This window comes from Typopeltis vanoorti, chromosome 8 (assembly GCF_054136105.1).
Source record: "Typopeltis vanoorti isolate ZY-2024b chromosome 8, IOZ_Tvanoo_1.0, whole genome shotgun sequence".
Lineage (NCBI taxonomy): Eukaryota > Metazoa > Arthropoda > Arachnida > Uropygi > Thelyphonidae > Typopeltis > Typopeltis vanoorti.
In genome coordinates this window covers 13,229,500-13,247,295 of record NC_143556.1, presented here as the reverse complement: position 1 = coordinate 13,247,295, position 17,796 = coordinate 13,229,500, and the positions used below count along the sequence as shown (strand labels likewise).

General features: G+C 33.4%; 1 protein-coding gene across 1 annotated transcript in view; it reads left to right on the top strand.

Moving 5' to 3' along the window:
• Positions 1 to 13,643, top strand: part of LOC150103742 (glutamate receptor ionotropic, kainate 3-like) — a 33,434-nt gene extending 19,791 nt beyond the window's left edge. Inside the window, exons 2-4 of the mRNA XM_090397069.1 lie at positions 7,712 to 7,935; positions 10,920 to 11,173; positions 13,343 to 13,643. Coding sequence (XP_090253195.1) covers positions 7,712 to 7,935; positions 10,920 to 11,173; positions 13,343 to 13,643 — 779 coding nt within the window. The remainder of the gene's footprint in view (positions 1 to 7,711; positions 7,936 to 10,919; positions 11,174 to 13,342) is intronic.
• Positions 13,644 to 17,796: the final 4,153 nt, after the last annotated feature.

Genomic DNA, 17,796 nt, shown 5'->3' with positions numbered 1-17,796 from the left:
GCTATATTTGTATATTTATTTTGATTAACAAATCTAATAACAATAGATAATTGTTCTGTGTGGCTTATATCGGAGTAGTGTCAAGAATTAATGAATAATATTTCGCTTCTTTAACCATTTCTAAAATTTTTTGTTTTATAGCTTCAGAAATTATACGGATGATTTCATTTTGTATTTTATCACCTAAATAATGAGCAATGTTCCTTTTTTGTGATGTTTGGATGCGATGCAAGTGTTCTGCCATTATCGAATCAAATTTAGCGACAGTTTCTACTAACTTTAAAAAATTGCCGTTATCATTTTCAAAAAGTTTTTGTGAAGAACCTCTAAAAGCTATACACTGTCTTGATAAATATTGTATTATGTAGATTAACCGTTCTATAACAGATTGCCAATATTTTTTCTCAGTTTCGTATAATCTTTGTTGTGTGCAATCAATAGTGCATTTCTTAATCAACGACATTTTAAGTTCGCTGTATTTTGAACAGTTTTTAATGTGCGCGGAGCTTGTCTCCTGTATTTTTAGTATATGACTCAAATGTTGCCAATCATTAACCGTATTCATTAGTAAGTTGGGAATTTTGACTACCAAATATTTTACAATCAGCTAACACCTTTTTTATTCCCGTATACGGGGATAGGCGAGGCCATTTAGCCCTATCTAACTTAGCCCTACCTATTTTACAAGCCCTAAAGCCCTACCTATTTTACAATAATAACAGAAAACCGAATTTCGCGATTCTGAATAAACTAAATAACTTCGTAAAAGTTTTTCTCCATTTGCTAAAGTTCGATAATAGTATGAATCGGAAAACTTGCTGCCAGATTCATCTTTGGGAAATTCTTTATTAACTACTTGACGCGGGCAATGCTCAACTAAACAATCACTAACTTTGGTAGTTATATGATTTGGCCAAGTGCCTGGATCATTAACATTAAAATTTGAAGTTTCGTGTTTCGCTGAATCGGAATCCAATATTTTTTCTGCTGCAACTTCTGTAGACAGTCCAGTTTCATTTTCGCATGTAACATTTGTTTCTTCATAGTTACCTTGTATCCTCTCTTTCTCTGGAGTAGAGTTACATGGAGTACTTGCTTCGTCAGAACTTTCTCTTCTTCGTTTTTTATGTGGTCCTGAAGTTAAAAATTTATTCAGCGATCAAGCCAGTTTATGTTCCAGTTGTACTCGCTGCAATTGTCGTTTCCTGTTTTGTGCACAAGATAACTTCTTTGGCTTTTTTCCCGACATCTAAGAGTTAACACACTTGGTTAGAGTTTAAAATAAGAAGAGCGTTAAAAGTTGTCCACCAAAATAAATAATAATTTCTGAAATTTTCCCTTCAACTTATTTTTTAACCCCTTAACCGACTGTTATTTTTAAGGTGAATGGCCCAAGATTGACTATTTTTTTTTTTAATTACAGAATTTGATTTTTCAGATGTTTTGAATAATAAATATGCTTACATTTTAGGTATTTTTTGAAAATTAACATGTAGAGATATTATTATTATTATTATTATTATTATTATTATTATTATTATTATTATTATTATTCGTGGCACCTCCAAGGAGTCCGAAGACTCATCGCCGGAGGACACCTACAACTGCCTCAACCACTACACCGAACCTCCACTACGAATCATCTCCAGCAACGCCATCTACCGCCCACCTTCACCACTACCACAACTAGTATTTTTTGTCTGTAAATTGCGTGTGTTCTGAAGGGCCGATTTGTCTGTATGCGGGATGAAAAACCCGAGTTTCCGGGAGAAAAAACCCTGCTACCTCCGTATGAGATCGACTAACTCACCTTCGATTGAAATCGAAGGTGAAATATTAGCCACTGATTGATTTCTCAGTGATATTTATTTAATATTTTTTACATTCTGGTAATTGTTTAATAATTAAGAAATTTCTAGAATATTAAAATTATTTATTAAAGAAATCAGTAAAAGGACCCCAACCCCAATGTCTTCCAACCAGAACAAGAACAAGAACAAGAACAAATATATAAATAAATCTCTTATTGAAAATTATTTATTTTCTAGACGTCTACTCAACATAACATAAAAATATTTTGTTTTCAAAATAAGATAATTAACTAAAATTAAACAATTTAACTGATTTTCAAAGTTAGAAAAAATATAATAGATGTACTTACTTTACGCGAATAATAATCCAAATTCACAACAAAATTTACTAAACAACCATAAATATATTTTATAAAACAAAAGGCAACTGCACAGTAACACTGTTAGTGTAACGCACAAAATGAAATGATGCAAAAATCCACCAAAATTATTAAGAAAGGGCCAATTGCAGTATGTGTAAACAAAGCTCATAAAGGGTTTCATAGCTCATAAATAACCCATGTTTATTAATTTAATTCGAGCCGCGTCAGCCTGATGCGCCGATAGTCTATCCCGCATATATACGGGATTTTTAACTAACGTCCCTCAGCTGATTAATATGTTTATAATTTATAAACTATTATCTTTAAAATTTTATTTGTCTATCAAAAATCTAAAAATAAGTACACAATTAAATTCAAAGTCAAATTGTCCAAAGTCACTTAAACACAGAATACACAATACACTCATATGTTTCACATTCAAAATTGAAATGACTCCGAAAAAAATGTAAGTGCGTATTTGGATAGAGGCTATTTCGTCTATTCAAATTCGAAGCGAAATTTAAGAAAACGAACATCGTAATGTAAATGTTTCAGATTAAATATTTTCGGATAGATCAGTGTTTCTGAAACTTCAGATATCCGTGTACCCTTCTTTAATTTTTATTTGGTAATAGCCAAGTACCTTTTCAAAATACCCTTATCAAAATAATAATAATAATAATAATAATAATAATAATAATAATAATAATAATAATAATAATAATAATAAATAAATAAAAATGTTTCATTGTAACTGTTTTATTTGAATTTAGATGTACATTTAAACAAAAAAAACATCATTTATTTTTAATAGAAAAAAATTTATAAAGATACTAATCATTTTTACTTAATATAAATAATTTATCATCAATGAGAGGAGTGAAATTGCTTATTTCTATATCTGCTGTATTGCTCTCTTTTGTGCGTTTTAAAAATCCAGTCTTTAACCAATGATCCATACTTAACAATTTGAAATCTAAAAAAATTACAGTATTTACTCGACTATAACTCGCACTTTTTTCCCAAAATTAAAGCTAAAAAATTGTGATGCGAAATATATGTGGGGATTTTCGGAAACTAAAGTTTTCAGAAAAAAAAAAAAAAAACTGAAAATGGGTATGACTTACCAAGAATCTTCTATTCTCCATCACTTCTGTCCTCAAGAGCGGTTTCCTTGTGTGCAATCAGTTATCTACCCAAATAGAGTAATCTTCTTTCCCATTATATCAAGCAAAAATTACCAGTAATTTAACACTTGAGATACGTAATGAACAATCCTTGACAAATTACTAATGAGAAGTGAAAGATGTCCGCGATTCTAGGCCAGCATAATAGAGAAAAAGCCACTATTAAGAAGTGCATATGATTGGTGCGGTATTAACAAAAGATCAGCTACCCAAACAAAACAAACTGACAATTGAATTGAAATGCTAATTCTCTTAAACCGATTTCCATAATCTCTGAAATGCATTCACTATATATTTCTTAGTTTTAACACGTTCATGACGGGGTAGTGTCAAGCAAAACCATATGTTGCACCTGCTGTATATAGCAGTTTCTGTTGGAGGGAAGATGTGATTCATTAGTTAGTGTTTATACTTCCAGTTTTCTGCAATTCCACTATTTGTTGAGAAATATATTTTGAGAAATATATATTAGTCTGCAAATGATGTCTGTGAACCTTATCCAGTGACATGATAAAACTAATTGGTTTTCGTGTTTCTGCAGTATAATGGCTGTTGGTGATAGCGTATTGTTTATTGCAGGGAGCGAATTATCGCTCAAATGTGAAATTCGAGGAGACAGAAACCCGCAGTTCGAGTAGGAGAATTCATGCATAATATAATTTAATAGATATATATTTATATATAGACTATAAAAGTTTATGAAATTCACATCGTATGATACTTTATGGGTTGTTTCCTTAAGTATCTAATAAGTGGGTTCGAAAATGTTTAGTTTTAGTATGTATGACTGTATTTTTTTTATTAATAAAATATAATAAGCAGATATTTAACTGTCAATGGGAAATGGCGCCTTTTTATTTGTTAACTAAACGCTGTATTTTTGTTGCCGTAATACGGCTAAGCGAGCGCCCTTATTAAGCAGCACCGTGAGGCAGGCTGCCTCTATGCTACATCCTGTCGACGGTACTGGGCAAAGCACCGCGTAAGAATGAATTCACGGTCTGTCTTAAACTAACAATTCCCACTAAAAATATAAGAAACAATCGAGAATATTTCTAAAATTTTCGCTGAGTCGATGCTTACTCTGTGAAATAAAATCTGTGGTAATAATGATAACGTTTCACTTCAAACGATATAATTCAAGAATAAAAAAATTTATATTTTTTAAAATTATTTCCAGTGGTGAAATGGCGCCCCTATCTTCAAGCGCCCTTATGCGGAGCACAATCTGCACAACCGCACGGCTCGGCCCTGGTTACTTTATTCTTTCTTGGTCGTTTTCCGTTGTTTCTGTCCGATAAATTTTTCAAGCTTCTGAGTTGTAGAAATTTTTTACTTGGTAAGGTAAACAGCCTTACACAAAACTCCAACCTGGAGGACCAGGGTATCTCTCTTAGTCTGGTCCCCGCCTCTCGACCTGTCCAGCTAGGAGACCCTACCAGCAGCTTAGTTACCGCTGACATAGCTCTTGAGGTCATTGGTACGCGCAATCCTCCTTACCGCGTCAAGGTGGAGATACCATTAAGGAGGGTAATAAAATGTTCAAACATCATAGTCCGGGAACCTTGCTGTAAAGATCAAACATGAAACTTTTTTAAACCACTTCAATAAAACCTCCAATATTGCTAGCTGTTACTAGCTGAACAAAACAGATCTAATTTACTTTGACCCAAAGCAAGAGCGTATTCTAGAAAGTAAGACACATTTGCACACTACATTGTTAATCTCAAACATGATTTCCTCGTTAACCCCAATCGTAAGCGTGCAGCCTTTTTATTTACCTTTGATCGGTAAATAAATTCTGTAATTCAATATACATACGTACCATTGACCATTCCTACTGGCGGAGAGAAAGATCGAACAACTGTGGAACTGTGTTTTTATTTGGGTTAATGAGAGAATTATGCTGCCCCCTGGAGTGGCCTTTTGGAACACGACTTGTTTATTTCAAAGAAAAAGATCGATTTTTTTTTTTTTATTGTTAGTTAAGCCTATGTTTATAGGCATGTCAACGACGAAAATGTCACTGTTAATTATAACAGTGATGTGCCATGCTGGATGGAAACTTTCTGTCGAGTTTCATTTGTAGTACTGTAGAATAATAATAATTCACTGTCCCACCAATTCTATTAGTATTTCTGTCTTTTTTCCGTAATACTCTGCGCATAATATAACTTGTACGGACACTCTCCATAATACAAAGAAGTGAACTTCCACTTCACTTCGGCAGTATTGTCGAGATGACCAGAAAGTCTCAGTATTCAGGGGTTTCGTTATTTGTTTATAACTTCATCTTCATTTTTCTCATTGGTCGGTGGTAATTAACCGATGTTTTACAGTGGATTACCGATACACAATTTCCCATTTTGTGGCGTGGGAGGGGTTTTGAAAATATCACGTTCTGTGACAGGAATATTGAATATTTTTGACTCCATCTTTAACGTATCATCGACGGCGTGACGTCACGATGAACGGAAGAAGAAACGCAACATAGATTTAAAAAATGCTACAAAATCATATTTAAAAAAATTAAAAATCTTAACCAATAGGGAGAAATTGTCAGTTATTTTATTTTATTTATTTTTTTTTTTGCCAAACACTCCTCGGGACAAATGATCAGTAATTTCGCTCCCCCCCCTTTTTATTTTGAAAAATAGTTTATGTTATTTCTGCTTTATCAAACTTTTGTGTTTCATTTCACCGACTGAAGTAACGTAGGTGTATCTCGTCTGAACGCTATACTGTATTTTAATCCTTTAACTATCGTGAAGAATTTGATAATGGATGCAAACACATCTTGGATACGTTCAGCTTTCCTGCTAAACGATAATTTATGTTGCTGAATGTTGATCTAGTTGGAACTCATAAAAATGGATTCAAGGCCAAATATCCCCCCCCCCCAAAAAATAAATAAATAAATAAATAAATAAGTGACCAAGACATTTTATATATACAGTATATGTAAATAATATCAGTGACGTCGCGTGCCCATTTCGATTGGGTGTGCTGTCGTGGCTTATGCAACCCGCGATACAAAATTCAAATCAGTTTGACTGTATGATTGAATTTTTATCGATGTATGAAAGTTTTAAGAGTGAATAGCACATCAGTGCTCATCTTAATTGGTCTGATGAAGTTAATTGTAGGATAACTTTCAATACTTTAATTTATCAATTAATTGTAACCAAATGTAAAAATCTGCGCAGAGTGGGGGAACAATGTGTTTATTTGAGATCCTGTATATTAGAAAACAATGAAGGAATACGCTATATTTGGTTGCTATATTTGAATTCCTCAAAGGTGTAAAATTTGGAAGTGAAGGACGAGGCTTACCTCCTTCGACTACAGTACTGTTTCCCATTGTAAATATGGACAAAAAAGTTCAAATTTATCGAAAATTATATATTAAAAACCTTCCTACCAGTCATTTCACACCACGCACGCAAAACAGATGAAACTCAGAACAAAACAGCATCTCATGACTAATGACAACATTCAGTTGGTTGGTTGACACAATAACCAATCACAACCTCGATGTGCTATTGTCTCAGAGCTCACCCTCACTCGCCTTCTGGTCAAAATGGGCAAAATATATTTTATTGCAGCATCATGATGAGAGGAAAATATACTGTACTCTAGATAAATTTGCTTCTAGTCGGATTAGAATATTTAAATCCTGACCGGACTTGTTTTTAATGATAAAAGTCATGCGAACATTTGCAAAGTACACTCTCTATAGAAGAAATTTGACAAAATGTATTGTCACAAGCTCTTCGCCATATTCACTGAACTTGGAAATGGTTATGTGACCAGTATATTGTCTGCTGTATATTTTCTGTCTCCCGTAAGTAATATTCCTGGTTTAAAATTTCGCATGATAGAGATATACTACTAAATATACTAAAATTAAGTAAAGAAATTTACCCAGGCGTTTTTAATTGGAAAATATATCGCGAGAGACATTTATCATTCATTCAGGTCTGCGAACTGAAATGAACTGATAGAATAAGCAATAATTCCAGCTTGGTTGGTCGAGTGATTGAAGTATCTGCTCTCCAGCCGAAGGGCTGAGGGTTCGAGTCCCGCCTTGACAATGGATGTTTGTGATTTCATTTATTTATGCACATTCATATGTACAATATGTGTAATCTTCCAAGATGCGAACTGGATCACCAAGGGAGAAGAATACGCAACCCTTCCCATTTGGGCGGTGGGGACCTTCCTCATCACTGAGAGATCAGGCGCAACTCACACAACAAATCTCGTCTCATCGATTAGAAAAAAACTGAGAATAGTTTTCCAAACATCGTAAGAAATAATGAACTTTTATTATTTCTTTTGTTATTTCTAGATTGTTACAATCCACGCTCTCTTTCTTCAAGAATTCTGGTCGCCTTCTGGTGGTTATTTGTGATCACTGTGATTAGTGGATACGGCGGAACTTTGGTGTCCTTCATGACTCATCCTGGGCTGGAAGCACCCATAGACACAATTAAGGACCTTGTCACTGCGATTAAAACAAGAAAATTTAAATGCGGAACCATCAAAGATTCCTCTGATCACAACATTTTTAAGGTAAGGCAAGACTTTCCAATTAATAATAATAATAACACTTTAAGACTATTTTGACCTGGCTTGCTTCGAAAACTTAGAGCTGCAGTACATGAAAAGACAATTCTCATATATAGTAATAAAACAGCAATTCCGAGACCTACTGCAATTTTCACTCAATGTTCTTTGCAAGCATTATTATTATTGATAATTCCATCCACGAAATATTAGTGACCTAAGCACGATATTATCATGGGCGTTGTAAAGGTTACATAATTCTTCAATCCTTTTTATTGATTGCACGTCGAATTTTTTCAACCATTTCTGGCGTCCAATAAGTGTTACGGTAGTCACATCGGGCAATGAAAATCATCTGCTATCTAAAGACAGTTGTAGTCATCTATGACACAATGGTGTGGCATTAGAACCGACATCGTGATGACCTTGAACAATCGGTGGCAGAAAGAATACTGCATATAACTGGCGCCATCCCATGTTTCTAAACCCTAACTGCTTTATTGTTTGAAAGTGTCTTAGTTGTACAGTGCTAATTTTTCTGATTTGCGAAGTTAACCCCCCCCACCTCTCTACTTGTAAAAATAAATAAATAAGCTACCTCCCTGCATATCAAAAAAGCGACTAACTCGAAAAATGTCTGAAAAAGGGCAGAAAAAGTTCAACTAGTTTACCACTGTAAAAGACTGTCCACGCTTAGTGCGCACCTGGATATAGACATGCTTTCATTGAATTACACTTTGCCCTATGTGGAATATAGGGCTGTAGTGGAATTAGCAGATATTTAACTTCCTGCAAATGTAAAGTGTAATAATAATAATAGTTAATAATAATATGTAATATAACTATAATAATAATAATAGTATGTCAACGAACTGTCAGTATTGGAAGAGAAAGAAAAAGATTTTTCTTTTTCTTTCTCCCCAATTTTGTGGTGCGTTATTTCACTTTATTATTATTATTATTATTATTATTATTATTATTATTATTATTATTATTATTATTATTATTATTATTATTATTATTATTATTATTATTATTATTATTATTATTATTATTATTATTATTATTATTATTCCACCTCCAAGGAGTCCAAGGACTCTTCGTTGGAGGTACACTTACTTAATCCTCCAACTACACGACATTACTACCATCAACACACTGCGCCATCTACCGCCCAACATAATTCATGTTGTTAAATAGTTTAAAAATTAAACAAAATGGGCTCGGAAAGAGACAAAAACATATTTACTTATTTATTCAGATAAAATTTATTTAATGATTTATTTATTTATTAAGAAGGACTGCAGCAAGTTGCGAACTATTCTTAAAAATAAGCTGAAGTAAGATGTATATTTAAAAACAAAAAAGTTGAGATTTTCCAAGAAACGCTTTTTTGTCGTTGCTACAAGTTGTATGTTTTCCAGATCAGTACATGCATATCAAAATTATCTTTTTATTTATTTATTTTATTTTTATTATTTAATTTTTATTATTTTTTTACTTTATTATTATTATTATTTTTGTCTTTAGTAAACAACTTAATTCACAGGTGAAAATACATTCAAATTTCACACTCTGATCGTTTGGTGTTTAACAAATAATGCGAGCGCCCTCTGACAGACAAAATACTTTGAAAAATTCAAGAAATTTACTAAAAATGAGCAAACCTGATTACTCAAAGTGTTCACAGAAGTATATGTTTAAAGGAAACGTATAAACTTTGTTAAAATCATTGCATAATGTCCTACTGATGAAATACTCACCTAAAATGACTAACTGCTTTAACGAAAACAATGCCTGCTCTCAATCATAATGATGTATTGCATATTAAGTGAGCGACAAAAACAGAATGTCATCAATAAGACTGACTAGGCTATTGTTTACAATATCATCCTTATCTCTATTATTTCTGCTGTTGCTATAAAATGTCATCTGGTAGATAATGCGTTTATATTTATGCTGAAGCATATTAATGAGCTGTTGTTTTATGAATGACGTGGGCTTGCGATGTGTTTGCAATACATGTACATCAATAAAATGTGACCTCCGTTGTTTCTGGTCTTTGTTAATTTTTATTGTTTATACTTGTCTGTGCGTGCATGCATGTGTCTATACTTTATATACGAAAATATGTTATTACCTATCACCAGGGGGATACGATTAAAATTGTCATGTCACAAAGGAGTGGATACATTTGGTTAGGAAAAATATTATTTTATTTTATTTTAGCTTTATAATAATAAACACTCATCATTGATTACCCTATTATCGGAATGGATTCGTCTTCTGCCATGCGCAGAAGTGTCGAGAGGGCATCTGTAGTCGGAGAGTATACCCTATGTTTGAAAGAAAATAAAGAAATAGATAAAATAAATAGAGAAAGAAAAAAAAAAAGAGAGAACATTTTTAAAAATAAATAAATAAAGGAAATAAAGCAAAAAAGGAAAAGATAAAAAAAGTATTAAATAAAGAAAGATAACTAAAGACAAAAGGATATAAAAGAAAATTTTAAAAAATAAATAAAGAAAAAAATTATTTAAAAAGAATAAAGAAAGAAAAAAATAATAAAAATTAAAAAAGAAAAGAAACAGAAAAATGAGAAAATAATGAATATTATGGAAAAAACTATACTTTTTTACGAGCCGGTTTTTTTTACATCGATCGGTTTTTGCTGCAGATTTTTCACATGAAATTACATTAATAATATTTGAGGAAGTCTCACTGTTCAAATATCAAAAATCTCATATTTTGCGTGTGGAATATCTGTCTAATTAATGTTCTCTACCTATCAGGATACGAAAAAATTAAAATAATTTATCATAAAGAGAAAGTAGCAAATCTTTTATCAATTTTTGTTGTTAGAAATTAATGTCTATTTCTTATATACATTTTAAGTTCGTGTAAATATGTCACGTGTCTAAAAGCGTGTTAATGTTGAAGACATTGTAGCGTAATAAAACCGTTGAAATGATTTCTTTCTTTTTATACAGATAGCTGACACGGAGAACTTCAAAACGATTCTTAAATCAATGGAATCAGATGCACGGAATTTTGTTAGAAATGATAAAGATGGATTGAGGAAATGTCTTTCGGAAAACTATGCGTACATTGCAGGACAATTAACGGTAGATGCAGATATTAAAAATGAAAAATTGTTTCGTTTTGCCAGCGATAGTTTCCAACTGTCGGGATACGGCATTGCCCTCGTAAAGGGTGCTTGGTACCAGGAGCAACTAAATCAGGCGTAAGTTGAGAAGCTTACTGAAAATTACTGTTTGCTAATTAAACATTTTTTATTCATTTCATAAATTTTATCCTTTTATGAATTTGTTAATGTTGTCATCTTTAAGGAAATACTAAGCCATTACTCGATGCATCATGGGATACTAAGGCAATTAATGTGAAGCCTTTATATACAAGTTGTTAAGCTAGATTAGGGTTAGGTCAGATTAGTTTCACGTTACTAATTTTAAGATAGGTTTTGATTGATGCTGATGTTGCTATGGAGATTAAGATTGTGCTAATCCTTTACCATTCTCCACTGTCCTTTGCCAGGTGACTCAAATCCTACAAACTAAAGAGTTCGTAGGATTTGAGTCACAATCCATTGCAAACATCGAGGATTTGATCTTTCTGTTGTTATCCATCCTACAGTTGTGTCTAAAAAGCTTAAGTTTCCTTTGAATTATTTTGGCATTAGATATTCTTTGCAGTTTACTTTTCCATGGACTTCTTGCCTGAAACTTCTCTTATACTGTCCTGTATTCAAATCATTGTGCTTTTCGAAATTATGGCTAAATAATAACTAACTAAATAAATAATAACTAAACGGCATGCATTACTAACTAAATAATAACTTTAGGTTAAGTTATTTTGATGATTGGTGTTCACTATACCAGAATTATATACCAAAATGCGCTTTTTTTTTTAATGATTGACTATGCAACTGCAGTTTGAATCTTAATTATGTATGCTGTTGACCTATATGAGGTATGCATTTGAATGAAATAGTTAGAAAGGGACACACACACACACACACACACACACACACACACACACACACACACACACACACACACACACACACATGCATGCACTATATACAGGTAGGAAGTTTTGAACAGACAGTGATGTATTAATCGCATACGGACGATCAAATACAATTGTAACTGTGAAATATTCATGGAGGGTCACGCTCTTTATATCTCTAAAAGAATATCAGATCGTCTTTGCTCTCCTCTGATTAGTATTCTATACTGTCTGTTTCTGTAATTCTTTATTTAAAAATTTTTTGTAGATCACGTGTGGAGTATACGAATACTTCTGATAACGGATATATATAAATGCTTCATAAATTGTAAACGCAGTGAATACTATGATATTTTTTTCAATCGCTTTATCATTGATTATATTTATTTATTTATCATTTATATATTTATCATTTTATTATATATATATATATATATATATATAATAATAATAAAATATATGAAATAATATATATATATATAGTTTTTTTTTAAAATAGATTTAATGACTTAAAAACTGAGATTACTTATAAAGATTTAATAAGATTAATACAACCAGTTTCGGTTTTTTTTTTTTTTTTTTTTTATAAGCCGAAACAAAAATATGTTAACATGTTAAAAAAAAAAAAAAAAAGCCGAAACTAGTTGTATTAATCTTATTAAATCTTTATAAGTAATCTCGGTTTCTAAGTCATTAAATCTATTTTTAAAAATGTATCACAACAACTCAGAATGCTTATATATATATAAATATATATAAAAGCATTCTGAGTAAATGCTAACACATTTTACTTTTATAACAGTCACAGTCAATACTTGCTTGCTACCTTGTCTTACTCCATTTTCTGCGTTGTTTCTTTTTATTGTTATTAGTAACATGTTAATTAATACTTCAATAATTATAATTATTGAAGGGAGTATATCAGTTTTACTAGAACAAGTAAAAAATAATGGTCAGCGTTCCCCCCCCCCACTAAAAAATTGCAATTTAGTTTATTCCTTTTGGCCTAGCAATGTTTCAACCGACATACTCGAATTATTCACATGTTAGTGTAAACTTCCAAAATGAAAGGATTACCACATGAAATTTAACTGCTGATTATCGGAAACTGTACACAATTTTGATACATTAATACTCCTTATTTCTTATTTAAGCAGCAAAGAATCCACTGTATTATATTACTGAGAAATATTGACGCATCCCATAAACTAAGCATTTTAAATGGTTTCTTAATGGATTATATATATATATATATATATATATAATATAATTCATACACGCACCCACACGCACGCACGCACGCACGCACGCACGCACGCACACACACACACACACACAAATTTCTTGAATGTCCTTTAATACTACTGTTTTGTTTTTCTTACAGCATCCTTCGTTTACTGGAGGCTGGATTAGTAAACTGGTGGACTCAGAATTTAATCCAGTCGGTGCGGGATTACAGCATACCAGAAGAAGCTAATGAAAGGACTTTGAATCTTGCAGATGTTCAGGGAACATTTTTTATTCTTTTCATTGGAATAACTTTGAGCACTCTTTGTTTCGTAGTGCAGTGGATTAGGTTTTCCTATGAACTTCGATTAAGAAGAAAAGTAGGAAGTTTCAGAAATCTGTGGACGCCGCAGATTTCTGAATGTAAGCGAACACCGGAAGTGATACAGCGCATGTAGAGACTATTCGCACGCACGCACGCACGCACGCACGCACGCACACACACAGTCCTACCACTATTGATCTTATTACTCTACTCTAATGTGTATTTGAAGGATCAGTGATGTTAGAGTATATCGAGTGATGATTAAAAGAAAAACAAGAAGAGTGAATAACCAATAGTTAGTCTAATTAAAAATTGTTGCAATGCGAAATTATTTATATTCCAGTTGAAAATTGTTACTGCTACATAGATGGAAACCAATTTCTATCTTACATAAAAATATGAGTGTCAGATGTCAGAGCGGCTTTACTTTCTAGATAAAATCTTCAAGGTTTTCTTCATCACCCCAAGCAAAGTATCCATCATTCTGTAATCACTGAAGCCATGTCATTCGCCATTAAAGAGTTTACATAATTGTGTTTATGGAATACAGAAAAAAAAAACACATAAAACACGTATAGTTTTCCACAAAGACAAAAACATAACAGCAAACAAAATGTCTTACATCTCATATAATACACTCGTGACCCGAAACATTATGACCATCTCCTTAGTAGCTTGTCGGTTCTCTGGGTGGTGGAGATAACCACTTGTATCAGTCTTCACATTGACTCCACTCGCCTATGAAAGACATTCTGAGATATGCTAGACCAACTAGACAGAATAACGTCCCAGAGGTGATAACCGAGCGAGGCACTGGCTGATATTGTGTACCACACGATCACACAAATTTTCGATGTGATATAGATCAGGAAAATTAGGCGGCCATGGGAACACAGGGAATGCTTGAAAATACTCTTTGAACCATGCTTGCAAAATGTGAGCTTGTGACAGGGGCGTTTTATTGCTGGACGAATCTCGATCCATCGGGAGACATTGTCACCATGTAGGTGAAAACTTGGTTCAGAACAATCCTGAAGTAAGAATTAGCGGTAAAGATAATGTTCCATGAGGATGAGAGAACCTGGTGATGTCCACGAGAATAACTCTGTACCAGGATTCCTCACCACCAGTCTGTTTCTAGCAGTCTGCTTGCCAGCAACAGGCTGTATGATCATAATGCTTGGGTTCATGTTTGTAGTTAGATTCATGTGTTCAAGGAAGCTGCAGAAATAATGCATTCCTTCACACTGTGCTATAAGAATCAAGGGTTTAATTCTCATCCATATACGGTCTTCTGTCATAATGCAGTTAAACTTGACACTCACGTCTGACATTGTACATATGAAAGTATTGTGTTTCACCTGAAGGAATGTTATTATTATTAATATTCAGAGGGCGCTGGAGATAACCACACAGAGTTTTAAAGTGGTTCCAACTCCTCTTTTAATTTGAAAGTGTTCCCAAGTAGTAACTCTACTTGTCGCACCGAAGACATTGATATAAAATTCACCGAAATCGGCTAAGAAGAAACCAAATTTTGAAGTGCTGAAAAGCGAACAGAGAGGATCGTGGTCAACAACGAGCGAAGAAAAAAGGACGTCGTCAACTTTACAATCATTACACTACAGTTCCTCAAGGGAAGAAAGGTGAGTCATGAACTGCATCAAATGCCTGAAGGATTTATCGTCTGACGGAAATCATATAACCTGTAGGAAATGCAGTTGGACTCTACACTTTACTTGTGCCGGCCTTTCAGAAAGAACCTGGCAACATAAATCCAATGCAATACGCGAGGAATGGAAGTGCCTCTCTACAGGGAAAACAAAGAAACGCACTTAAGGCGCCTTTCTTTGTTTTCTACATCTACGACGCAGCCGATTATACCAGAGGCAAAATAACACGATGAACTCAACAGACAAAAAAAATACAGGTGAGCCCTATAATTTGAACTCCTTAAATATACTTAACAAAAAAATCTAGCGATTATGAATATTTGGTCAAACATAATAATTTAACAGTCATAGAAGTGTTGCAAACGGTAAAAGATTTTAAAATCAGCATTAACGCACTAAATGACAAACAACACAATTTGATAAAAGAGACATCCGAACACCGTCAAGAACTTCATTCTCTAAAACTACAATACAAACGTTTAAATCAGCAACAACATAAAGAAGATCTTTTCATAAACGGTCTTCCCGAAACTGCACCTACAGAAAACCTTAGAGACATAGTTTCATTTGACCTGCCAAACATCAGCCTGCTTCCAACACAGCAATCAAATAAATCAATAAAAAATATCTAACCAGTGTCATCCTCAGGTAAGCTTATTAAAAAGCTTCGAGGATGCAAGCTGAGACATTATATCCCAACCGATATCAACAGAAAGAAAAAAAAAATATATATATATATATATATATTATTATATGTATGCAAGACATAATAAAGTGTTTAAAATATGATAGGGAATAGGATAGACGGTAAAAAATTAATCTATTTACATAAGCTAGTTCCTCAGGCTATGTGGTCTGTTCTTTAGAATTGAAAATTGGATAAAATATGAGAAATTAAATATATGGCATGAACTACATGATTCAAAAGTTTAAAATAATAAAATTCGTCTATACTGACAGGCTACGGAGGCTCCAGATTTACCATATTATGTATGAAAATCTTATTTTATACATAAGAAACGAAGTACTACTAGCGACTGGAATTTTAAAATGTTGAAAAAATAAGAAATTTGGTTTATCTAGTTAGTCGCTTATCTATACCACACATTGTAGAGAAAAATTCAAGTTTACACAAAGACTCGTTTCAATAAATTTTAAAAAAAATTGAACAAAGATGGCGCGCCCGCGCGCGAACACACACACACACACACACACACACACACACACACAGTATCGTCTATATTTAGGCAGTTACAAATGATAAGAAATCTTTGAAAACTAAAAGAACCAAGATTTCATACAGTTGACAAAATTAAAATCAAACTATATAAAATTTGATGAGTACTGTTTTTGATTTACTAAAGAAAAGTCGAACCCATACTTTGAAGCAGGAAAGCGATGTGCTTTCGTACTATTTTGAAGGGACCTCCAGGGAGTCAGGAACACATTGAGAGAGGCCACACTGTTCGCACCAGCTGTCATACTGTTCTACCTACTTGCACACGCAACATCCAAGGGCAGTCCTTTCCAATCACGCACTACTGTGTGAGAGAATAATCTAGCCCTAGCACTCCCCACCGATCTTGACATTCATTCTCAACTTCCATAGATGCCTTCTTTTCCTTTCCCCACCCTCCATGAAATGAAAAATTCCATCTACTGATATTATGTATAACCCTTTCATAAGTTTGTAAGTCTCAATCATATCACCCCCCCCTCTTTCTCCTGTTTGCGTGTATGCAGCCTACAAATGATCAGTATTTCACAATACTGATATCATTTTGACACTCTCCTTTGCATTTTCTCCACTGTATCAGAATGACAACGGAAACCAGGAGACCACACCTGCGAGCAATAGTCCAAGAGATGTATTATCAAATCCTTGTAAAAAGGCAAAATGACTTTCTTATCTTTACATTTCAAGGTTCGTTTGAGAATTGCGATTATCTTTTGAGTTGTATTTGCAATCTTTGCTAGATACCCCTGAACTTCAACTTCCCATCTACTAACACTCCAGGATCCCTAGCCTCATCAGCTTCTTCAAGCATAATTGCACTAATATAATATAATACGACATTGGATATCTAATCATACCGAAGTGAATGACTTCACGTTTACTGACATTGAACTGACACCTATTTTGCCCTTCCCATAATTCCAGCCTATTCAAATCATTCAGCAAATACTGCATATCAGTCACATTCCTAGTTACCCTACCTATCTTTGCAACATCAGCAAATAGCTGTAATTCGCTTGTAAAATTCTTCCCAATAGCATTAATGTATTGATTGAATAACAATGAACCAAGGACTGATTCTTGAGGTACATACCAGTGGTTACCCTGCATCTTGCAGATTTACCGCCCCCATATACCACTTTCTGATATCTGTCAGTCAGTCCTTTTATCCATGCCAATAATTTATAATCCAATCCCATATCCTCCAATTTTAGCAACAGCATTCCTTAGCAAAATCCAAACGTATCACGGTGTATCCATTCCTCCTGTCGAACTCAGTGGTAACATTGTGAGAAAGTTGCTAAAACACGACCTTCCTTTAGTAAACCGATGTTGTTCATTGGAAAGTAGAGATTTCCTAACATCCTATTTCTGAA